The 24554-nt window shown below is 41.8% G+C and overlaps 1 protein-coding gene across 1 annotated transcript; it reads left to right on the top strand.

The window, feature by feature from the left end:
• The first annotated feature begins 1227 nt into the window (after positions 1–1227).
• tjp3 (tight junction protein 3) lies at positions 1228–24093 on the top strand. The gene is made up of 30 exons (XM_079574666.1): positions 1228–1627; positions 8307–8363; positions 9079–9203; positions 10226–10328; positions 10464–10755; positions 10834–10937; positions 11293–11482; positions 11657–11729; positions 12093–12190; positions 12261–12354; positions 12428–12610; positions 12898–13001; positions 13746–13830; positions 14383–14459; positions 16307–16403; positions 17156–17229; positions 17312–17384; positions 18755–18828; positions 18906–18969; positions 19040–19196; positions 19935–20043; positions 20118–20337; positions 20422–20630; positions 20784–20879; positions 21006–21085; positions 21338–21548; positions 21672–21772; positions 22464–23066; positions 23592–23650; positions 23938–24093. The coding sequence occupies exons 1-30, from the start codon at positions 1541–1543 to the stop codon at positions 24071–24073; spliced, it is 4035 nt and encodes a 1344-aa protein (XP_079430792.1). The 5' UTR covers positions 1228–1540; the 3' UTR covers positions 24074–24093.
• The last annotated feature ends 461 nt before the right edge of the window (positions 24094–24554 follow it).

The raw sequence follows: 24554 nt of genomic DNA, 5'->3' as shown, positions 1-24554 counted from the left end.
CATGAGGGGCCTCTGAACCGCTCTTTATCTGACCCGTCACCTATAGGACCTGTTTGCCCTGGGAGACCCTACCAGGGGCACGAAGCCCCCGACAACAGAGCTCCCAGGATCATTCGGGGGCTCAAACTCATCCACCACGTTAAGGTGGCGGATCCAGGAGGGGCAATGCTCAATCCACTAAATCTTATTTTATTAGTTGTGCTGCAAGGTTTTGTTCACGTAAATTTCAGTCGCATTGTCATTTTAGGTGATTTAAAAAATTTTAAAAAGGAGGCCTTTTATCATTCACATCATGGATATTGTGAGATATCTGGCTGGCGTAATTAAAATTCTACTTAAAAAGAGCCAGTCTTTTGAACGACTCTTTGAAATGAACAGATCCCATAGAATCGACTCCCAGAAAAGAGCCATAAATCCCATCACTTCCTGGTAAAGAGTTTTTACTACCTTACCACCCAAATGCAAATAAACACTAAACCCTGTTAAATGAAGCTGTTTGAGTGATCACCATTAGGACAGAATCATTTTGTCTGTTGTTTCAATAGAAAAAGCCTATTTTGACCCCATTTTATTCCTATTTATGTTGGTTACCGTGACACAATATCCACTGCCAGAAGCCTTAGTAATTTACTCAATTTCAAAATTCTTTCATCTGACTGAAATTTAAGTTAGAAATATGCAACATTTAATTATTCGTCTTATTTTGACACAATTGAGTAGTGTCATATCAGTAATAATGTGTAAAATATTGCAATAGTTTAGTTTCAGTCTTTCTCATATTGCGCAGCATTGAAATCTGTAACATAGTGGACAATGACACTGTAATTAATCCTAGTAATCATGTGACATCGTTAAATTACTATCGTTTTGTCCTAATCTCCCTTGTACCCTGGTGCTCAACAGTATCTTTATTTGTTGGGGCAGGGCGCTGATAGCTGAGGCGTGCCTTCACTGCAAGGTCCACAAGAGTCCACTCAGAAACCCACCCGACCAATGAAGTCCTCCTTTGTCCCCGCGGTTCCTGCTATTTCCTGGTGCTAAAATCTGTAACCTGGGAGTGAAGGATCCTCTGCAGCTTTACCCAGAGCAAGCACAGGCCTCCGGTGTAGCAAACAGGGCGTCAATTATTAACAGGCCACGGCTCTCATTCCCAAAGCGTTACCATAGCACTGAGCGCACTGAAACTTAGCCATGCAGTCTGCAACCTGCTGCTGCCACTGACATACCTCTGAGCATGGGCCCGGGACAGCTCAGGATAACGCTGGACAAGCTTTAGGGGAATCTTTGGGGAATGGGAACTTTATTTGCGTACCCTTTTCGCAAGTGGATTATCGACTGAGCCCAGGATTGATGAGATATCGTTCTTAACACTTGCTATTCTTAACAGCATCCCACACTGGCAGAAAAGTGCGAGAGGCCACTGGATTATGTTTGAATTGGGAGTATAATCTGTTCATTTCAAACCTATGACTTTTAAGTGACCTTTTGCTGGACGTACGTTGTTGTTTTTTTTAAGGAGAAAAAGGACTTTGTTGTCGTCATGCATCTGGCTTCGAGGCTCAAGCTCATGAAGCATTTCGGATCGGTCCCGCCCGACCCCAAACCACCACTGCTCGAGGTGCCCCTTGTAAGTCACGGTAAACTGTGTGGTGTGGACGTTTTGATAGAAGCTTGTAGTAGGGCTGCACAATATATATCGGCAAATTATTGTTATATGCAAAATCTCTGAAATGTAAAATGTTATTTGCTCATGGCCTAAAACAAAACACAGTAATATGTGCTGAAAATGAGCAAAAGTTCTGTTTCAGACTTTTTAAAAATTATTATTCAGTTCCATTTTAGCCTTGTCCTGCCACAATTGGATGGAAAAAAACAAAAACAAACTATAATTTCTAAAGTTTGTGTAATGTGCTTTGTTGAAATGGTCAAATATTGCGATAATATAATCACAATATTCAAGGCAGTTATTGTATATGGCGATTCTTTTCACGTTGTGCAGCCCTTTCTTGCGCGTAGTGGCCTTGATGCAGTAGAATTCCTTCGATAAACATGAAGTCGCTGACGGCATGCCGTGTTGCAGTGTGGTTTGTGCATGGCTCTGCTGCTTGGCCTCGCTTGTTCGTTTTGCATTTAGGCAAAAGGGTGGCATAATGTAAAAGCTCTTCATCGGTCGCCGGCAAAACTGTGAATAACAGTTTGCCTGTGTTTTTAAACAGTCACAGCTCAGTGTAGTTCAGTGTTTTCCATTGTGGTGCCCCCCCCCCCCCAACCACAGTCTCATTTTCTCCCATTAGTCTAATACAAGCACAACTCTTAACACTGAGAGAAAGATTTGATCTGTCTATTCCCCTTCATGGCCTTGAGCTGAATCATTACCAGCCCTAGTCAACATTTATTAACTTTCATTGACCCTTACAATAGACCGTCCTTGTAGTAGCTCTTTATTGCTTGTTGTTTAAGTCGTTATCTCACCCCAAAGCATATTTTTGATGCGTGTCACTGTTAATAATTTGTTGCACTTGCCAATGCACATTTAGTATTGAAATTAAACATGAGCCGACTTGAAACACTCCCCTTTTTGTCACTCCTCAGCCTCAGCGTTGGTTCTCACCTTACACTTATGTCAAGCCGTGACCCGAATAAAGATATGGATTGGAACTTAGGAGTTTGATCTTAACCTCTTAACCCACCACGTGAACCGAGCACTTTCTCTCCCTGTTTGGCTTTACCCAAATCTAAAAGCAAAAAAGGTGTCAAAAGAGCGACAAAATAGGTACAGGAAAAAGCAACCGTAACATGATAAAAAAGATTCTGGAAAAATGACAAAAACGTGACAAATGCATCAAAAAAGTGACAAAAAAAGAGATGGAAAAAGTGATGAAAACATGACAAAAAAGCGATTTAGAAAAGAGGAAAACACAACAAAAAGAATTCCAAAATGCGACAAAAATGGCGAGGAAAACATGCTGGAAAAGCCACAATAACGAAGTGACCAAAACACGACTAAAGAGTGATGAAAGAGCAACAAAAAAGTGACCAAAAAAATGCTTAGAAATGCGGCAAAAAAGCGGCAACTTGACAAAAAAGTTCCGATCATTTTTTTATGTATGAGGCTTCGCTAGTCTCCTATTGGATTTGGGTAAAGCTGAACTGGAGAAAATGCGCTCGGTTAAGGCGGGGGTAAGAGGTTAATGTGTGGAATTGCAGGACTTTTTCACACAGTTCTGTTGATTCAGGCACTGACTATTACATTTATTAGGTCAAAAACTGCCATTGAAAATGCCCCCATGACCCACTTTTGGGCCCGGACCACCAGTTGAGAACCTTTGCTCTGCTAGGTTTTCTCCACACCTTTATTTAGGCTTGGAACCTTAATACAGCTCTGTCTGACAGTGAAAAGTTGCTTGATCATGAATTTTTAAACTTGTTGTAAAAAAGTAGCATCTGTAGCAAAGTGTGCCAGTTCAACAAGACGTCTGAGTGCCAGGTCTGCTTTTTGGGCACCAAAGCGAAGTAATAACATTAAAACTAAAGTTGTGTGAGCTGGATCACGAAAGATTTACTTTCTATTTGAAATAGAAATTGCCAAGAAAAAACTACAAGCATATTAAGATCTTGTCTTTCTTTGACATTTATCTCTGAGTTTCCGCGGGGCATTAAAAAGCATTAAGTTAAGGCCTTTAATGTTATTAAAATGCATTAAATTGGACTCATACTGGCATTAAATCTAACTTTATTGGAAAATAACTCGGGCTGGGTACCGCTAAACAAATAAAAGTATTGAAAGCAGGCACTGAAAAGAAATATAAAATCTTGAAGTTTTGATGCTGTTGGGTATCAGAGTTTAAAAGAAAAAAAAGTGAAACAAGTTGGAAAAAAAAGTGTAAAAAATTTGGAGGAAGAAATGTAAATTTTGGGGAAAAACTCATAGAAAATTTTGGGAAAAAAATTTTTTTTGGGGGGGGAATGTGTTAAAAAAAAATGGCAGAAAAGCAAAGTAAATAAATGACACAAATGCAAAATAAATTAAATGAAAGGGAAAGGAATAAAGTAACATTATTAATTGATCTGTTTTATGGTTCTATTTGACAAATAATATAATTAGCATCGGTATCAAAAACCAAGCATTGTCAAAGAACCACTATCAAAAATGATTTAACTTTACCCAGCCCTAAAAATGACGATGCCCCTTTTTGTTTTTGAAATTACAAAATGTCTCCTCATTAATTAATGTTACGAACTGTTTGCTAACGTTGAGAAAAGAAACATGCACAGATTTGTTTGTGTTTATGGCATTCAAAATGAAGTATTTGGGCATTAAAATGGCCCTAAAAGCATGAAATCTGACTTGCCGCTTCCTGTACAAACCTGTATCTGTTTTGAAGTCTTAATTTGCACCAATTAAACAAACAACCCATTTCCAAGTCACCATCTTGAATCTCCCAGGATGCCTCAGTGCCTCCTTTATCAGTCTGCATACCACTGTGTAATTACCCCTGGCATTTAAGGAACCCGGCGTCTGTGTCCTCATGTCGGTGTGGCCTGCATGGAGGTCGGGGCAGTTCCACCTTAACTCCAGTGTTCATTAAAACGGCACTAAACACACAGTGGGGGCAAAGGCTGCTGTGGGAGGAGCCGGTCAGGTGAGATGGTCCCCCTAGACTTTTAGTTTTTCCTCTCCGGTGAACTGCTACCGCCACAGCCAGCTCAGATTACGGATAATCCCTTTGCAGAAGATATTGTGTTTCTCCTGTCAGGACATCACGTATGCACAGATGAAGGGGAGAGGAAGAGCCCGTGTGGGATTACCCTGATTGTGTTTGGGTTTTGGTTGATGTTTTGTGGTTCATAAAAAAAAGGCGTGGGCTCAGTGGAGATACAGGCCACAGGTGTTTTTGTGCGTCGAGGTCTCAGAAGAGGATGGAAGTGAGGTTCGAAGATCATGCGGTGAGTCGAAACATTCAAGACGAGTGGAAATTATAAGAAAATACACAGCCATTTTATGAAAAGGGAGTGTTTAAAGGGAATGGCCTTCTGCAGTTATAGCAAAGTCATCAAATTGTTGACGAGGATGATCATTTTTACGTTTTTTTTTTCACAATAGAAATGGAACAAGAACAAGCCATTCAAGCGTCAGTGTGTCTCAAACTTTTCACACCATGTTCCATAAAAACAGCTCCCAAAATCTAGAAACTAGGCCTCAACATTTGTTTCAATTTGGACTATTTGATGCAATACACTTTATTTCTACCACACATTTTACAAACAAAGTGCTGCACATCATGAAACATAAATATAATGATCACAATAAGATTCATTTTAAGCCTAGGTCAAGAAAAAGGAAGACAGTAAAGCCAAATAAAGCACTTAAGAAGCATAAATAATGAGACAATGGAATGATGAAGAATAAACTCGAAAAAGACTAACCTGAAAGATGACAAAAGAGCAAAATGTTCAGTAAATGAATGATGTAGGACAGCAGAGGAGCCTAAGCAGTCTGGTCTCCTAATGAGTAAATATAAACTATACTCTCTCTGATACTGTATGTTGTACGGATCAAAACAGTCACGGCGCTGAAGTCCAGCCTTTATTTGAATAAGCAGGTCAGTCTGTGTGTGTTGTTTCTCCAGGTTTATCATTAACCAACAGCTGGCCTTCTGTTCCCGATCGCCGTAATATACCGCTCCCCTGCACTTCACCTCAATGGCTTTTGGTAGTCGTGTGGAAAAGAATATCGTTCCAATGAGGCGGCATCAGTGCAAATTATCATAAAAGATGAAGCACAAATTCTCGTTAGATTTGGTGGTGAATTTAATTACTACCAAGCCCATGACCTTGTGTTAGGTCACCTTTAGCAGCGGTTCCACAAGTGGAGGCCAGGCCACATTATCTGCAGTTTGGCATTACCCAAATCTAAATAGCGCCGACAAAAGAGTGACAAAAACGGGCTGGAAAAGCATCAATAACACTATAAACAAATGACTAAAACGTGACTGAAAAGTGATGGAAAAAGCCACAAAAGAGTGACAAAAAGAAAAGTGTCAATAAAAGGACAAAAGAGTGACAAAAACGTGCCGGAAAAGCAGCACTAGCACAATAATAACGTAGCAAAAGAGCAACAAAAAAGTGACAAAAACGAGACGAAAAAAAACAATGAAAACACAACAAAAGAGACAAACACGACAGAAACGTGGCGACAACAAAAAAGTTATCATCAATTTTTTTCTTTTTCCATTTGACCTTTTTTTTTAAATCCATAATAAAACTCATTGAATCATCTTTTTTCAAGAATGAATTATTATCTTGGCATTCAAATCAGGTGTTACACTGGCCTGTAGCCTGTAAAGTCGAGAAGCTCTTAGATTTGGGTAATGCCGAACTGGAAAAAAGCGCTTGGTTAACGTGGGGGGTAAGAGGTTCAAAAGGATATTCGAGAGTTTGACATTATTGTGATATGTGTTTGATTTGACTATACTACTTTGAATATTAAGTATGTGGTTAGTGCAAACTACACTTTAAAAACTTGATTTAGGTGTAAAATGGTCTCATGTTGTTTTGAATGGAGCTCCAGTCAGTGTCTGTGCTCTGGAAAAGGCCTGTTTGGAAATGCCCGACTATAAAAGCCATACCAATAGTCGTTGTCATGGCAATATGCTGCATTATATGGTCTACCTTTATTCCATATACGTAGTGATAAAATGTGGGTGTGACAACAGGTTTGTGTCTTGGCGCTTAGTAGAGGTGAGACTTCCTCTGCCTGTTGTAAACTCAAGTACAAATACTCACTACGTGGCCTAAATATTCAGGTTTCTGGCTTAAATAAACAAAGATCATCACATGACTGCTCCGGCACGGCCCAGTGGCTCAAATGTTCCTCCACCGACCTCTCTGCACTCATGACATACTGTGTACATTGGAACATACACTTTGCTGAATATGCGGTTTTGCAGTATGTGATAAAATATTTACTCAAGTGCAGTTTCTTCAAAATGTTACTGAAGTACTTGTGCTTGAGTAAATGTAACTAAGTAATACCCGCCTCTGCGCTTGATTGTATCTTCTCAAACATTTGTCTTTCCTTGTTTAGAGTCAGGAGTTATGGTTGGACTTTAACAGATCCTGTAAAACTGCAATATCGCAGGAGCGGGAGGTTAATCATTTCATTGTTTTCCATATTATTCCCAACATATTAACCTCTTCAACCCCCACCTGAACAGAGCACATTTTCCCCACTTCGACTTGACCCAAATAAATCTAGAAGTTACCTGGGAAAAAAACATCAAACAGGAGACAAAAACGCAAGAAACAATGATGAAAAAGCAAGAAAAATATGTCAAAAAAATGGCAACGCAAGGAAGAATCTTGCATCAATTTTGTAGGTCTTAGCTTTCAAATGAGGCGTTCCTCTGGCAGCTCTAGTCGAAAAGGCTTTTAAATTTGTGCAAACTGAGCTGGAGAAAATGTACTTGGTTCAGGTGGGCGTCAAGAGATTAAAAACATTTGTAATTTTAATCAATGCCAATTTTACTCTCGAGTTTGTTGATGTGCTGTTTCGATTTGATACTTTCTGTGACACATACCGTGGTATCTGTTGTACAACCGGGTGATAAACCCCAAAAGTTCACTCATGATCTCTGTGTATGCTACTGTTGTCTTATATAGTATTTTTTTCATGTTTTACAGTAGCTCTATGCTCCAAATACAGCCACATTTACTCTCCCACTGCTCGCATTTGTCAGTCTCCACCATGCTCTGAGTGAGTGACGGGTGGATTTCCTGACACACTGAAATGTGAACCTTCAGAAGCAGCAAAAGGCAATAATAAGGTCGCATGTGATGAAATTGTAAACATCGTCCAGCCCTCAGGAAATCTTTTGTCTTATCACCCTTTAAAATGTGTTGCATCTCTATTGAATGTTTTCTTCATTGCTCATCCAAACCTTTTGCCTCACTTGAGCAATAATATGTTTGCTCACTGCTGTTTGCGTAAAAGACTTCCGGTCGTCTGTCGGCAGTTGTTCCTGGATGTTTTGATGGACAGAGTACGGCCTCAGGTGCTGTTTCCTTATCGCCTCCACTGGCACTTGAGGCCCCTCCCCCAAGACCTTTAGTCCCTCCCCCACACACCAGTCAGGCAGGACAGGTGAGAGCATGTACTACAGGTTAGGAGCTCTTACAGTTTAAGCCTTGGATTACCGACCGCTGTGCTCCTTGTAAGGGGGTTTTTCATCATAGTATTTTAGAAAAGTGTGGGATTAGTTGAGATGTGTATGTGATTTAACCAATCTGCCTTTCTCTCTTTCCAGAAGCCAGGCATGGAGGAGCTGACAATATGGGAGCAGCATACGATAACATTAGCCAAAGTAAGTGCAAGTGCAGGTATGCCATTGATTTTCTGATTTGTGGCTTACAGTCCAATTTTTGTCAATTGCCAGAGTTGCCGCCTAGTACTCATTTTGCTCTATTAGAAGATATTTAAAAAGATAATTCTAAATGTTTATCCCAGATTCATGATAGACGTGCCAGTGTGTGCTCGATAGTCGCCTCCCCTCTGCACTTGCTCGATAAAACATTGCCGGGGATTGTCCATTGTTCTCTGGGGCTATTGTCAAAGTCTTGGCGGCAGTTCGATTGGGCTCATCTCTGTTTCACCGCTCGGGCTCTGAGAGGAATGCAGCGGGATACGCCCTTCACCTTTTTGCTCTGGTTTCTCGGCTGTCCCGCCACATACTCACTTCGACTGGAATGTGCCCTTTCCATGTCGCGCCGTCACCCACGCACCTTTGTCACTGCTGACTATACATTTTAGATTGCACTGCATTGTGTTCGGGTTGATAATGCAATACAATATCAATTTAATTTTAGAAGGTTACACATTATTATTGTAAAGTATTATCATTTGAAAGGGACAAATAATCATAGTTCAAATAGTTATTAGCTTTTTTTTTAACTTAAATCATATGAAACTGTGTAAAAATACCTCTCTGCCTACTCTGCCATATTCTTTCATGTCACTGAGCTTTGCTGTGGGATTTCAGCATTGCCTTGTTTTAATTTGTCGTGTTGTTTTTTTGGTAGGATCCCAAAGTGGGGTTTGGTTTTGCCCTGTCGGGGGGCAAGGACAAGCCTCACTTGGACAGCGGTGACAGTGCGGTGGTGATTTCAGATGTGCTGGCAAACGGTCCCGCCATGGGACGACTGTTGTAAGTACGGGCTAGGGCTGGGCAATTAATCAATAGATATTCGAAATTGCAATCTCTGTTTTGGTCAGTGTTAAAATAATCGTCATGGGGTTTTATAATTGACAGGGGTATAGCCAGTCTTGTAGTTTGGAGGAGACAATTGAAGATTTTTGTGAGCTAAAGAAGAATTATGTAACTTGTTTACCTTAACAAATCCTTTTCTTGGTCCCTCTAGTGGTAATACAATTGTTAATGATTTGATTGGGGGTCTTTCCATCTCCCCCTGGTGTCTCTGGCCAGAAAACCACCCTTGAAACTTCCCTGCCTCCGGGTCGGAGGCACAATACACACTAATAGAATCACGAGGAAGAAGCTAGCAGGCTAACGGGCAAAGCTAACTGCGGGCTTGCACCACTTTGGCAGTATTTAAAGCCAAGTTTGACTGAAAAAATGCAGCTCCATTGTGTCATTGAGTTGTGGCACAATGTACTATATCCCTCTTTCGCTTTGTTTTTTTCTGTCAGCATAGTATTTACTCTCACAGACAAATAATAAGTAAAAAAATAAAAACGCAACATGCTATGACACCTGCAGTGGCGCTTATGGCCTCTAGGGGTATGAATTACTTAGTTCTGCTTTAAATGAGACTAGAGGAAATATCATCCAGCCCTAGTGCTGGCTCAAACAGATGATCGGGGAAGTTGTTGGTTTGGACATCAGAACAAAATCAAAAGGCAACAACGTCACTAGTTTTTATTTGCCAAAACAATATGTTATTGGTGGGTCACTGCTGGTAAACACATCCAGTACACTATAAAGATATGGCTCATGATGGTGTCTCAGCTTCTGTCCCGTCACCTTTGAGCTCATGAGAAGAGACAGATTAATGTTGATGAGCTGTAATTCCTGAACTCTTCCTCTGATTTAGTTGTGCTGAGAGTCTGCACTTTAAGCCCATATCAATTATGTAACTGTGGCCTGGAGTGATTTTGCTTCTCATGAAAGAACAAACTGTCTGATTGAGCACCTCTTGTACTTTCCAGCAACAAGGATCAGATCGTCATGGTCAATGGAGTGTCAATGGAAAACGTCCACTCCAACTACACCATTCAGATCCTCAAGACGTGCGGCAAGACGGCGAACATCGTGAGTTTAAGTTTTATCGTTTTTAGGTGTGCACATGTGTGGCCAAGATCATTTGGTTGGATGAACTCAGTATGTTTATTGTGAAGGTCTTTTTGTCTGCTCTTTAGATGAACTATTCCTTATTTTTTCCTACAGACAGTAAAGCGTCCCAGGAAGATCCAGATCCCGGCCACGACCTCCAGACCGACTCGGGCCGTGTCCCACTCCAACCTCCTGGACAACGACCCTCCTCGGAGGCCGCGCAGATACTCGGACGGCAGCGACAACCGCGAGTTCGACCGGTACCGCTCCAGGGCGCGCAGCTCCTCTCCCGATCGGAACGGGCACAACACGCTCCCCCTAATGTCCACCAGCTACAAGAGACTGCCCCACGGGGTGACCGACAAACCCATCAGGACCACGCTGGTCAAGAAGAGGATCACAGACGGTCAGCGCAAAGGAAACTCATTTATATGATACTTAGAGAACGACTTCTGTCTAAAATATTGCCGTGTTGTATCTGTAGAGTATGGACTGAAGCTGGGGAGTCAGATTTTCATCAAGCACATGACGGACACCGGACTCGCAGCCAGGGAAGGCACTCTGCAGGAAGGAGACCTCATTCTCAAAGTAAATATTAAATTGTTATTCCTATAGTTAGTTGAGACAAATCCTTAGAAATGTAGTGTGTAAGACATGGTAAAACTTGAATCTATATCTGAACTATTTCATTGTGAATTCATGGAGAAAAACTTGTAAAGACCATCTAGAAATTTCTGACAAAAGCCTTTTACTTTTGAGTCAATTAATTAAAAGCCTAAACAATGGTATGAAATAGCAAAACATCTGCAAAAGTCTGAAGATGAGGCTTTAAACACATGCTGTGAAGGCGCGACGACAGAGAAGGCCCTTAATGAGTATAAAACATTTGCAAGACAAAAAGACCATCTGTAATTCTTAATGCATATCTTTTTCATTTTTCCAGATCAACGGTATGGTGACTGAGAACTTGTCTTTGCTGGAGACCAAGCACTTAGTGGAGAAGAGCAGGGGCAAACTGACCATGACAGTTCTCAGGGACGACCGGAAGTTCCTGGTCAGTATCCCGGAGGTGGTGGACAGCGCCCCCAACAGCGACAACGAGCGGCAGCGGGGCAGCAGCTCCGAGCTTGAGGGTAAGATTCAGTAGAATGAAGAATGGAGTAAAATGAGGGGTGTTTACCATTCGATTTGTAACCCCACATTTCCCTCAACCTTTATGATATATGTACTCTAATATGATGTAATGTAATAATGCATTCTCTGTGTTAACCAGTCAGGATCGCTCACTCTAATCTGTTTCTTATCAGATATCTCAGACCTGGACGATGATCTGCCCACACACAGACCACGGCAACCCACGAGAGAGAAACGCACGCGCAGGTAACACTTCCTCCCGCTGTCACAAAACCTGATTCACCAGTATCAATGCGGTTTCATTTTCTCAATATGGACTTTCCTCTGGTCTGGCAATTGTCATACAATACACTTTCTGGTGTGTTTGAATCTAAAATGGTGCTGTTTGCAAAGGTATAGTGCAGTTGAGAACACCTGTTTGAAAGGTAGGAAGTGCATAGACCTCTGCGATAAACCCTGTGACTATGTACCAGGTCAAAATTCTAAACTGAGGTAAAATGACAGGTCTTAAATAGGACTAGAGTATGACTATAAGAATATACACTTTGAGAATCGCTTTTTAGATGATTCCTCTTTTATCTCTTTTAATCATGCCTTTCTTTGTCCCAGGACTCGAGCCGAACAACCCGTGGCTCGCTCTCGAGACGCCTCCCCTGTGCGCTCCACTCTACCGCGACCGCCACTGAAAACTTACGCCCAACGCAGACGTAAGATTGGCCAAACTTGGACCATCACTGCACATGAGAGAATTCTGAATAATGTTATTTTTGTGTCCAGCTCCCTCTGAATCCGAGTCAGACCGTAGTGCATCTCCTCCACCGGCGCCGAGAAGAGACACCCCGGAATTTAAAGACAACTCCAGTAAATACAAGTGCGTGATGTCCAGAAACTTATTTGACTCTTTTTTTTTCCTTTTTCTTCCTAAACTTTATTTGTCATCCCAGGAGCTTGTCTGGTGTTTCCACATTGCCCAACCCTAAAACGTCTACTATTACCCCGTCCTGGAGCGTGGACCGGCCGCCCTCCACCTCGTCCCGGCCGCGGAAACCAGTTTCTGATTCGGACTCAGACCGCAGCCCGTCCCCTCCTCCCCCCAAAGAGAACTCCTCCAAACTGGACAGATACAAGTACTGACCACATTTCCCCTTTGTTTAACAAAAGCACAATTACATTCAAACTATGCAGGAAATTGCCACAGATTTTCTGTCTCCTTGGTCTCCCTTTAGGCCTCCTTGATAGTTTGTATATTTACTAATTATTCACAATCACCCCTCAGTACCAGTCTGACCTTTCTGACTTTCCCTTCTGGACATGAGCGAGCCTTACTCCCAATACTGTTAAAAACATTATCTTTTTATCTTTCTTATTAGTGAAGTTTATTCTTGACGACAACCTTGGTATTTTTGTTTTCCAGACCTCTTCCAGATCTGGCCTATTCAGGGATGAGAGCTTCACCCATTCCAGTCCGAAGTGAGCCCTATCGGAGGGTCAACTCCCCCGTCAGAGTCCCTCCTCCAGGTCGGTACTCTGTGAAACTAGACATTTCCTCAGGGTGCACTGGTTCCCCTTACTAGGTAGTCCAACACCTGGAAACGAATCAATGGGCGCTGCTCCTGACAGATTTACCTACGGGGACAATGAAGTCAAATGTTACACTGCTGAAAGCAAACATTAATGAAATAAGTAAATTTGTCCAAAAGGCAACTTTTTTTTTACACATAAAGGCTCTGTACCTGATTCTTATTTTTGTTTACAAACAATGAAAGAGGGTGAGTGAGTAAATTAAATTGTTGTGTCCAAACTTTCCAAACTTTCCTAACTTTCCTAACACATACCCAACTTCCACATTCTTCACAGAAGGGAGTTTATACGAAAGTTTCACAACTTCCTGGGTCACTTTTCAAGGTCACTGTCACATGAAGGCAAACAACTGGCCTCTTTTTTGGACAACTAGGTTTACAATGTACTGAAGAAAAAAAAACAGGTTTAGGGTCTTTACATTAAATTAAGACACTAGAGCGGCTCTAGTGTGAAAATAGCAAACATGTGAAATTATATATTTTTATATATAAGTCGCACCTGCGTATAATTCACACCCCCAGCCAAACTATGGAAAAAAAGTGCAACTTATAGAAAAGACGGTATAAGCTTTATTGTTCCTGTAGAGCTGTCAAATGTTTTTAAATACTGCAGTATTATTTTGTTACATTTGAGAGTTAAAACGCTGAACCCTGAACTGAATTTTCTTTGCTTTTCTCACAGACTCTGATTCCGAGTCTGAAGAAAGCGTGGGACGTCCTCAGAGGCAGAGCACCACCTATAACCAGGACTCTTACAGCAGATACAGGTACACATGAACGACCCCCACCCCTCCCCAAAACACCCCGCATCCTCTGGACCGGACACAGGAGCAGTAGACGTTTAATTTAACTTTTTTTTTTTCTTGTATTTTTTTGTGATTTTTACTTTTATTTTATATGACTGGTTTGAGTAATTTGCATCCATTTTGTTTTGGCTTGTATCCAGTGTTTGTGATTGTGTTTGCATTTGTTAAGCACTCAAATAAAACTGACTTAAATGAAACCCTCTCATGTATTTGTGCTGATCAAACTCGTAAACCATTAAAAGTGTCCATAATTGAGAAGAAAATCTGCATGTGAGATATGGCATGTTTATATATAAATCTATATCCACTCCTATCATGGGATAAAACTAATGCTAATGACATTTGATCAGTCACAATGCAGTAGCGGCGTAAAAGGGAGAGGGAGAGCAACCTGGATGTACTAAGGTGAATATTATGAATGATTGTATATTTAGCCACAGGCGCCGCTCTCAAACCCTGACTGAGATCTGTGTCTTCTCTCCCTCACTCCCGCCTCCCGCTCTTCTCTTTCAGAGCGCTGCCCGACGTCTCTGTCGACCCCCCGGCGTGGAGCAAGCCCGCTGCCACGGCCAGCAATCCCCCACCCAAAGGTACTGCGGCTTTACAATAATAGGGGTGTGAAAATATTGGTTTAATGAGATATCAATGCCAGAAGTCACGGTATTATGAGAAGGGGGCTAAACCATTTGAGGAACCGGAGTTCTACTGCCAGTAATCCCTCACCTAAAGATACGGCCTAACCCCTTTACCAGGCACATTTCTACCCTCGCCAGGTTTTACCATACCTTCATACTCATTTCGTTTCTTACAAGGGTCTTGATCTTCACAATTGAGCTCTGTTATCAGGTGGGAGGGGGGAACTCAGGATCTTGGTCGTGACGTATGTAATTTCCCCGCGTGAGTGTAGCAGCCATCATAACTCTTGGGGGCATTCCTTGCGCGTTCCAAGGCTTACATTTTTATTTCTGGATATTTGGGAGCCGAGCCAGAACGGATTGAAGAGCTTCCTTTACTTTCGTATCCGCCGCCATTGCCAAACTACAACCAGCAAATGGCCACTGAGATCAGACCCAGACGTACATGTAGGGAAATTATAATTGACCAGAGTTTAAGGATGGCTAAGGCCAGGCTAGCATTACCCAAATCTAAAAGCTTCTTGGACAAAGCGGCAGAAAAGGATGAAAGTGCAACCCAAAAAATGACTCAACAAAAAGCAGCAAAAGAGCCACAAAAACGACACAAAAAACAGTCATAAAAAGTGACACAAACGCACCAATAATACATTAAAAAAGCGTCGAAAAAGTGATGAAAAGGTTACAAAAACACGACAAAAAAGCATCAAAAAGCAAGGAAAAAGTGATTAAGAAAGCAACAAAAACAAGACAAAAAAACCTGCGAAAACCAGACAAAAAAGAGCTGATCTGGAGAAAATGCGCTCGGTTCAAGGCGGGGGTTAAGAGGTTAAACAGGTTGTACTCATGAGTCATGATGACCTAGAAGTTAATGTCTTCATTTCAGACTGAGGGCTGGGCCTTTCTCTCACTGCTTTTGAGAAAAGCAGAAAATAAAAATGCAACAAACGCATATTTGATACAATTTTGCTGCTTCTGTTGGTGAAAAATAATCGTCCTGGTTATTTTTAATGTTGATAGAGAATCCACTGAACTTTGTGCCAGGCTATGTATCACAGGCTCAGTAATTAATTATCTCAGTAAACAAGGTCTTTGGCCCCTCCATACCTCACTGACCTCCTCCGCCACCACTCTCCATCTCGCTCCTTCCGCTCCCCCGACACCAACCTCTTGTCCCTCCCCTGTGAGACCAAGCGTTGAACCTGGGGAGACAGAGCCTTCTCCATTGCCGCCCCCACACTCTGGAACTCACTGCCCCAACCGCTCCGTGCCTGTTCTGGCCTCCCCACCTTCAAAAAAGAACTCAAAACCCACCTATTTAAAAAAGGCTTTTGAAGTCCAGTAATTGCCCTCTAGTTTTGATGTACTGTTTACAATTTTACTACTCCTTTGCTATTTTATTTCTGTAAAGCGTCTTTGAGTGTCTAGAAAAACGCTATACAAATAAATTATGTTTTAAATAGTCGTAGTAGTAATTACGGGTCAACTAGGTTTGGGGTTCCCAAACTTTTTGGACGGTGACCCCCAAAATAACCAGGCCAGGACTTATGGATACCCCACTGTAAGATATACAGTAGTTAGCACTTACACATATAGCACATATTTAAACACAGCAGTTTCCAAATTAGTGGTAATAGTATATTAAAAACAAAAAAGTTACAATGATGTGTGAGCCGCCCCAAATCTTCTCTGTAAATATAGAATAATTAAGTCACTGTAATATCACACTGACAAATGTTGTTGACTCCTTGAGTGAGAAGTGTCAGAACGTTTTTGGTAATAAGTCTGTATATCTCTTTTTATAGCGGCTTCTGAGACTGAATCAGAGGCCAGTTACGCGTCTGTGCCACGAAGAGAGTCGACCAACAGTGAGCTCTCCAACACCGCCAACAACAGATACAGGTGAAACATCTTTAACTTACATGTATGTACCTTTTCTTATCAAAAATAAGATAAGGCAAAGATTCAAATGAGTGCGCCTGCATGCATGTTGTTCAGTTACAGTTTCCCTGTTTAAAGGGAAATACTGTAGAGCTTAATCTTTGGCTTGGGCTGTGTGACTTTCAGTTTGAACATTTCCTGTACTTTTTGGCTTAGAATATGATTACATTATTCATTACGTAGAACCAGAAAGATATGTGTCCATTAACCACAAAATGACTATTCGATATTATATTCTTTTTAGAATAGAGCTACCAAGTAACTTTCTTAATGTTAACTCAAGACCCATCAGGCATCAAAACTTAATATCTACAGAAAATATGTTTTTGGCGCCAACCATTCCATCCTACAAGGCTCCTTTTCCCTACCTTTGAGTTTTTCTGTACAATGTGTTTATACGTATATTGGCTGACAATTGAACATTTATATTGGCTGACAATTGAACACACTGTATGATGCGACAAACCAAAATTACAAGCGAAACTTATTTAAACAAAAGCTACGTGCAGGAGGAAATTGGTTGAGGGGAACTCGCTTTCTTCATGTGTAAACTGAGACCGACTGTGTAGTTGCTCTAAAGCAAACACGGGTGCCGAGTTACTGGTACAAAGTGGTACATATGACTGGAAATACAGCAGTAATTTGATCTTATATAGATCACATTACACTCGCTAAATATGATTACTACAAAGTGTGTTACTGTGTTCTTCCAGAGTCCTTCCTGTGTCTAATATCGTCCCAGTAAAACAAGAGGCGCCGCAAGCGCCCGCCAGGCCGCCCCCCGATGGTCAGTTCGAGCATTACAAGTGTACGATTTTAGTTTTTGTTTTTATGTAGAAAGGGTTGACGTTTTATAATTTCTCACTCAGATTCGTCAGAGTCAGACCAGCTGTTCCATCTCCGTCGTTCGGGCAGCTCTGAGCGCGAGGACGATCACCGCAGGTACTGAAACTAGAGGCCATTACGGGACTGTTATATTATATGACTGTGTGCATTTTTCTTTTTTTTTCCTTATTGTTTTTGTGAGTGAAAGTCTCCATGGTTTCATTCTTCTTTGTTCTTTCTCTAACATTGGTTTATTATTGAAGACACAACAGGAAAAGCCCCTCCGTGGGTGGATCAGAACACCGGGAGGACAGTAGAAGGCCCTAATGAACACCGCTCAAGGGGAAAAGATTAGCGTTATCTCACTAAAAGACATTTAACCTTACCATCACCTTCTGTTGCCCTCCCGGTATTTTGCTTCGGTGTCTCTATTAGTCCTGTTTTTTGTTGTCCTTGAAAAGAGAACCTAATTGTGATTAGTAAATGGTTTATTATTGGTTGAATTTGTTGTGGCCATTTACAGGAAGGCACTAAAAAAGAAAAGTCTAAATACTTGATGACAATTATACAAATTCATGTCATTATTATGTATGTATTATATATGTTTAATTCATCAGGTAAAAAGCTCATTGAGACTAAAAATCTCTCAACCTGAAATAGAGGGCAGATAGATATTTTTTATTCATGGTTTAACCTCTCACTTCCCGCTTTAACTGAGCCGCACTTTGGTTTTACCCAAATCTAAAAGCTTCTCGGAGCTCACAGCCTATGTGCCAATGCAAAGTCTGATTTGAAAGCTAAGACCTATAAAACTTTTTTGTCACTTTGTCAATGTTTTTCTCACTTTTTTGTAGCTTTTTGTCATGTTTTCATAGTTTCTTTTGGTCACTTTTTGTTGCTATAACGTCACTGATTTTTGCTTTTTTTTAATAACTTTTTGTCGTTAATTTGTCTCTTTTGTGTCACATTTCTTTGTCACTCTTTTGTAGCATTTTTGTAGCTTTTTCGTCACTCTTTAGTAGTATTTTTTGTCACTTTTCCATTGTGTTATTGTTGCTTTTCTGGCCCGTTTTTGTCACTCTTTCACTTATTGGTTGCATTTTCAACCTCATTTTCGTCGCCATTTCGACACATTTTTCCAGAAGCTTCTAGATTTGCTTGGTTAAGAGGTTAATAATGCCTTTCCCTTACATGGCACCTTTCAAGATACTATTATTCCTTCACTCTCAGTCTCCACTAGACGACTCTACTGAAGCCAAAACCGCACTTGGGCTTGACTGACAGAAATGTAGCTGCCTATGAACGTCGACAGCCCTTCAGACTCCCTCACAGCTCACATTCATCCATAAGTAAAGAGAGTGAAGTGTCTCGCCCAAGGACACGACGGAACCACCTTGAGATCTAACCACTGAGCCACTGTCGCCCCAAGTTTACAACACCATAACTGCTCTGTCTTCTCTCACACATGTTTTATTCACTCTGTGCAGCGCTCCTCGTGCTTCGAACAAAATGGGCACCGGCACTTCTGGCATTTCTGTGAAGGGCAACCCACCGATCTACAGTAAGTTACTGCCGGGTAGGATTTGTATTATGTAGTAAAAAATAGAATAATAAGATGGCAAATGTTTCTATGCACAGCCAAACCTGCAGAGGAACCAATCTACTTGCTACCTCCAGATTCCTATCCTGCCACGACACCAGGGTAAGTCAAAACGCCTCCAAATGATCAATCGGGACATTATTCCACACAGCTAATGTCTTTTTCTACGCAGATACAGCTCGGACGTTCGCACACTGTCCTTCGTCAAAGAGCGCAGTGTGGGGCTGCGGCTGGTCGGAGGAAATGACGTGGGCATCTTTGTGGGTGGAGTCCAACCCAACAGCCCCGCCTACGACCAGGGCATGAAGGAGGGGGACCAGATCATGCAGGTGTGGAAATACTTTGATTCAGCGAGGGGGCGTTTTACACTGATCAGGCACATGACCCGTAACATGACCCATTACTGGTGAAGCAAAGCACAGATCTCTTTCATGGCATTTGTGGGTGGGTTTACGCATTTGGTAGTGTTTGACTTTAAAGCTGATTAATAGGACGCAAAGAAAATGGGGAAGTGTCAACATTTTTTTGCAGATTGAGGCTCATCTGCAAAGAGAAATGTATGTGTGGGGTTGAAAACTTTTATTTACTTTAGTGCACCGATTTGGCAAATGTAAAGCTGTAGGTGTGCGAGCTGCGCACAATGGACATGGCGTCTAAAAGTGGAGACAATATTCAAAAACATGAGTGTATTGTAAGAAGAAAGAAAAATAATGCGGCGGGTTTGTAAATCCACTAATTTGTCAATTTTCGTTTTGGAGATTTCTTACAAAAACTGTATTTCTGCCATAGAGTTGTTTGGCCCCCGCTCTCCACCTTCTAAATCGGGAACGCCACCTATTTCTACACCATTTTTCCTGCCAATAACATAAGATTTAACTTTTTATAATGCAACTTAATTTTCCCCAAATAAAAGGTTTCAGAAGTAAAAGGAAGATTTGTCTTAAGTACTTTTTCCATTTGGCTTTTAAGCTCCATCCAATAGTTTATTCATCAAAGGGTTCCAGCACAAGTAAATCCAAAGACAACTTTCAGTATGAGTTTATAATGTCCACGATGTATCTTTTCAGGTCAATAAAGTTGATTTCGGCCATTTCACTCGTGAAGAAGCAGCCAACTTCCTTCTCAATATCAAGAACGGAGAACGCGTGGACATCGGCACACAGAACAAAATGGACCGTAAGTCCCATAAACCTCATCTGAACTGTTGTATTTCCTTCATTAGACCATAACATGTTAATTTTGTATTGCAGTTTATAAGAAGATCATCAAGTCCAATCTGGGAGACAACTTCTACATCCGCACGCACTACGACCACGAGGCGGAGGGCCCCATTGGCCTGGGCTTCACCCGAGGAGAGGTCTTTAGGGTGGTCGACACCATGTACAAGGGGAAGATGGGCAACTGGATGGCCATTCGAATGGGCAACGACCTGCACGAACTGGACAAAGGCATCATCCCCAACCAGGCCAGGTCAGAGATTACACTTACATCTCTGGTTGCTCTCTTACTGTCAAAGCTCCATACAATTCCACTGAAATGCACGACTTCTTTCAGAGCTGAGAAGTTCGCCGCCATGGAGCAGGCACAGAGGGCCATCGGAGCCAGAGCAAAGACAGATTCCGGACCCAGGGCTGAGTTTTGGAAAATGCGGGGGCTGAGAGGGAACAAAAAGAACGAGACGAGCAGGCGAACACGGGACGACCTGCTGCAGCTCACAATACAAGGCAAATTCCCGGCCTACGAGCGGGTCCTGCTCAGAGAAGGTTAGTGTGTATTTTTATTAATTTTCCACCAAAGGCATTAGCCACATAGAAAAGTAACAGGTTAAACAGTTTCTCCTTTGTACTGTATGCAATCGAAATTAAATTAGCTTGTGTCAATTGAGGAGGAATCATAAAAGAGTTCTTCTTTTCCAGCTAATTTCAAGAGGCCAATCGTCATCCTGGGCCCTCTCAATGACATCGCGATGGAGAAGTTGGGTCGCGAGATGCCTGACGAATACGAAGTGGCAGGTTCGCTTTGAAAGTGTTTTTTCATTCATAATAATTGTATCTAGTTCCTTGGTTTCCTGTGGCTATATTTACCAACATGTGAAGTTTTTGTCTATGTAAATCCTATTTCTCTGTGTGTTTTCATAGAGATGGTTCCTCGCAGTGGATCTGGAGACAGTGCCTCAACAGTCATTAAACTGGACACTGTGAGGAGAATAGCAGAGAGGGTGAGACTATCTAGTTACATCATTGAGCAGACATTCACTTCATGATCATTAGCTTTTATTGCATTGTCTGTGAAAAGGGTTCGCTATATTAATTTTGTTTGGTGCAATGCAAACATGAAACAATAATGAAAACATACATGCACATAGAGAGATTCATTTGTATAGTTGCAAAAAAGGCTAATGAAATATCCGTTTAATAACTCTTTCCTTTTCTGTAGAGATTGCAATGCATTAACAAACTGCCCATTTCAGGACATGCACCCCCTGCTGGACATCACTCCTACTGCAATAGAGAGACTGAATTACATCCAATATCACCCAATGGTGCTCTTCCTGGACCCTCAGAGCCGAAAGGACGTAAAGGCCATGAGACAACGCTACAGCCCCAACTCCACCAAGAGCTCGCGGCGCCTCTACAACCAGGCGCTCAAGCTCCGGAAGCACTGCAGCCACCTCTTCTCTGGTAACCTCAATACGACTGAATTAACAAGTGTTTACAGTTCTGTGGCACGGCTTGGATTAGGTTTATTAAATACCGCCTTTATAGAGATCGTTTAGTGACTTTACATTTCTTAATGTCTCCCAGCTCGCATCGACTTGCAGCCTCAAAATCACGTTTGGTACGAGGTCCTGAAAGATAAAATTCGCCATCAACAATCAAAGCCTGTCTGGGTGTCCGAAGTCACGGTAAGGACATGAAACCTTTACAGATGACGTGAATATGTTCTTCAATTAAACATTTTGTCTCTGTGGATGTGATTTCAATTGTATATAGACGACCAAGTGGAATATGTAGAGAGTAGAGGTTGGCATAATATGATCTACAAGATGCATCGAAAAATATTATATGGTTATACAGTATCTCAATTATATCATGAATGACAAGAATCCAACAAAAAAATAAATAAGCAGGAATAGAAGAGAACAAAAGAAAGCGATACTCGTGTAGAATGTATCGAATGGCCAAATATTGACCACAACTAACGGATGGATAAATAAAGTGATGGCTAGGCATGACCACAGCAGTCACTCTCTCACTCACTGGCAAAAGATATGTTCTAACCTGAGCTTAGACGAGTTGATGCGTACCTGTCTGGTCTTGTTGTTCACATTTAGCCTCTCCTTCTCTCCTCTATGGAGCAAAACAGGGTGAAGTTAGAAGCGACCAAGCTCTTTCCCCTATTTAAATATGGTTACATGATCCAAGTATAGTCACACAAAATTAAACATGTTGATTTTCTATGTGGATATGTGGCCCTGCCCGACTACAAACCACATACTTTCAGATGATGGTGTGTTATCCTTACTGCATGTCTAGTGTCTGTTCAGTGGTGATCCTTCCATTCCCTAAATGACTGAACCCTCTTTTCCTCGACAGCTGGAGGCCGGTGGGGAGCAGGACTTAGACGCTCTGGACCCAACCACGTCGGATTACCTGAGCGCAGCCAGCGACCTGGAGGACACAGACGCAGAGGCCTTCACTGACGACGCCTACACCGACAACGAGGATCTAGAGGAGGCGTACCCCAGCCAGGACACCCCCCGCGCCCCACGGGGCTCCAGCAGGGTGGTCGGAGCCGCTTTGGCCCGCTCCTCCGAACCCGCCCACGAGGACAGTCACATGGTGGATCATTCTTCGGATAACGACTCCTATAGAGATCACAGAGAAATCCCTCCCCTCATGCACGTGCCCGAGCCTCGAACCTACCGACAGGAGCAGTACAGCCCCCCTCGAAGTCCCTCGCAAAGTCCCGCCGAAGAGGAGGTTCATCGCAGCTTTACAGACTCTGACTTTAGCGCTCTGGATGTCGTTCAACCCACCACTCCCTCCCCCTCCGAAGGGCCGCCCGACTTTGTGGCGCCCGACCCGACCCTGAGGTACTCTGTGAACGAACAGTCGGCTGATGAGGAGGAGGAGGAAGAGGACAGAGAGGACCCGCAGATCGCAAGTCTGTCCACAATAGAAGATAAACTAGAGCAGGTACTGTATTTGCACTAAACACAGGGGCTTTTGTAGAGTGTTTGTGGGCACTGTCATCAAAGGCGGCAACAACTGTTAGTTGAAGCTCAAGAGGAGCTTTGTAATCCCTATTGTGAATGAAATGATGCATATGAGCCATACCTCAGCGCAAGCACTCTGTTCCAAATCTTGAGTTTGTTCAGCTAAGGATTTAGCCTATTGTTCATGTTTCGGATTATGGAAGAAACCCACCCAGACACAGGAAGAATGTGCATAATCCAAACACAGTCAGGGAATAAATAATGATAATTTCAGTTCACTCTCAATTTGAAATCAAAAGGTTTATGTTGAATGACTTTGTAACTATATCGTACAACTTTGTCATCGTCCACGGATCCTAAAAAAGCTGGTTGAAGCTCTTGTAAAAACTTGCACATACTGTACATATTCATCAGATAAAAATTGTACAAGTTTGTTTAACTGTTGGAAGTGTATTTTAATTCAGGTTTAATATTTATAATAACATCTTGTCCTGTCCTTTTCCAGGCTCGTCAGGCAGAGCCACAAGCGCTGCCCGAGGCGAGGAAGGCCCCGACATTCATAGTGTACGTTAAAGAAACATTTACTACTCCTACTACTGCTCCTATTACGACCAGGGTGACTACCTCAAACAGGGGGGTTTAGCAACAAAGTTAAAACTCATAATAAAAACACAACCACAGAACCATTGTGTTTGCTGTTTTACCCCCAAGTCACAAAACTTGGGGGTAAAATTCCATTGTAAATCGGACTCTTTTGAACAATTTTCTCGGCAACATGAAAAAGTGGTCACCCTTATACTACTCCTTATATAAAACAGTTTTGTGACCTAATCCTTTGTCTTGTTTTTTAGTTTGGCCCACCATCACCAGGCGGTTCAGTTCAGGCGCACGCAGATCAGAGGCAGCGACAGTTCGGATGAAGACGACGCTGACAACTTTGAAGATGAGACGGAGGACATTGAATGGGGTCCAGCCACTGAACTTTAGACACTTTTACTAAAGAAAAAAAGGACTCTTTTGAAAATGCAGTGTTGTGGAAAGACAAATTGATTCATGGACTATGCCTGTTTTTTTTGTTTGTTTGTTTTTTACATAATTGCACGATGTATCAATAAGGTTTCTCACAGAATTTTTTTTTCTTGCTGATTTTTTTTTTGCATATTTGGGAAAACGTTTCGCTCAGTCACTTCAGCTGCAGCAAATACTGAAGTGTTGTAAAAGTAAAATACAACATTTGTTTGCTTTGTTTGACATTTTTTAATGACGTGAGAAAAGTTATTCAATGTTTCCGTACTTCAACTTTCTTAAATTCTTTTATACAATAAAAAAAATCCAGAGGACTTTTGTGTGAATGGGTAATTATTTGTTGCAGAGCCAAGGCTGTACAGAATGAACAAACACGGGTTAAACTGATGTGTCTGTTACTGTTGTTTTCCATGTACAAATAGGAAGCTCTGATTCACGTTCC

The sequence above is a fragment of the Gobius niger genome, assembly GCF_951799975.1.
Source record: "Gobius niger genome assembly, chromosome: 17".
NCBI lineage: Eukaryota > Metazoa > Chordata > Actinopteri > Gobiiformes > Gobiidae > Gobius > Gobius niger.
This window is presented reverse-complemented; position numbering and strand designations above follow the sequence as displayed.

What these genes read in the sequence shown, in the direction of transcription:
- tjp3 (XM_079574666.1), top strand. Translation starts at nt 1,541, where the DNA reads ATGCATCTGGCTTCGAGGCTCAAGCTCATGAAGCATTTCGGATCGGTC. An exon ending in TCCAAACTGGACAGATACAA is followed by an intron (nt 12,611 to 12,897) that starts GTACTGACCACA and finishes TTTGTTTTCCAG; the next exon opens with ACCTCTTCCAGATCTGGCCT. An exon ending in GACTCTTACAGCAGATACAG is followed by an intron (nt 13,831 to 14,382) that starts GTACACATGAAC and finishes CTTCTCTTTCAG; the next exon opens with AGCGCTGCCCGACGTCTCTG.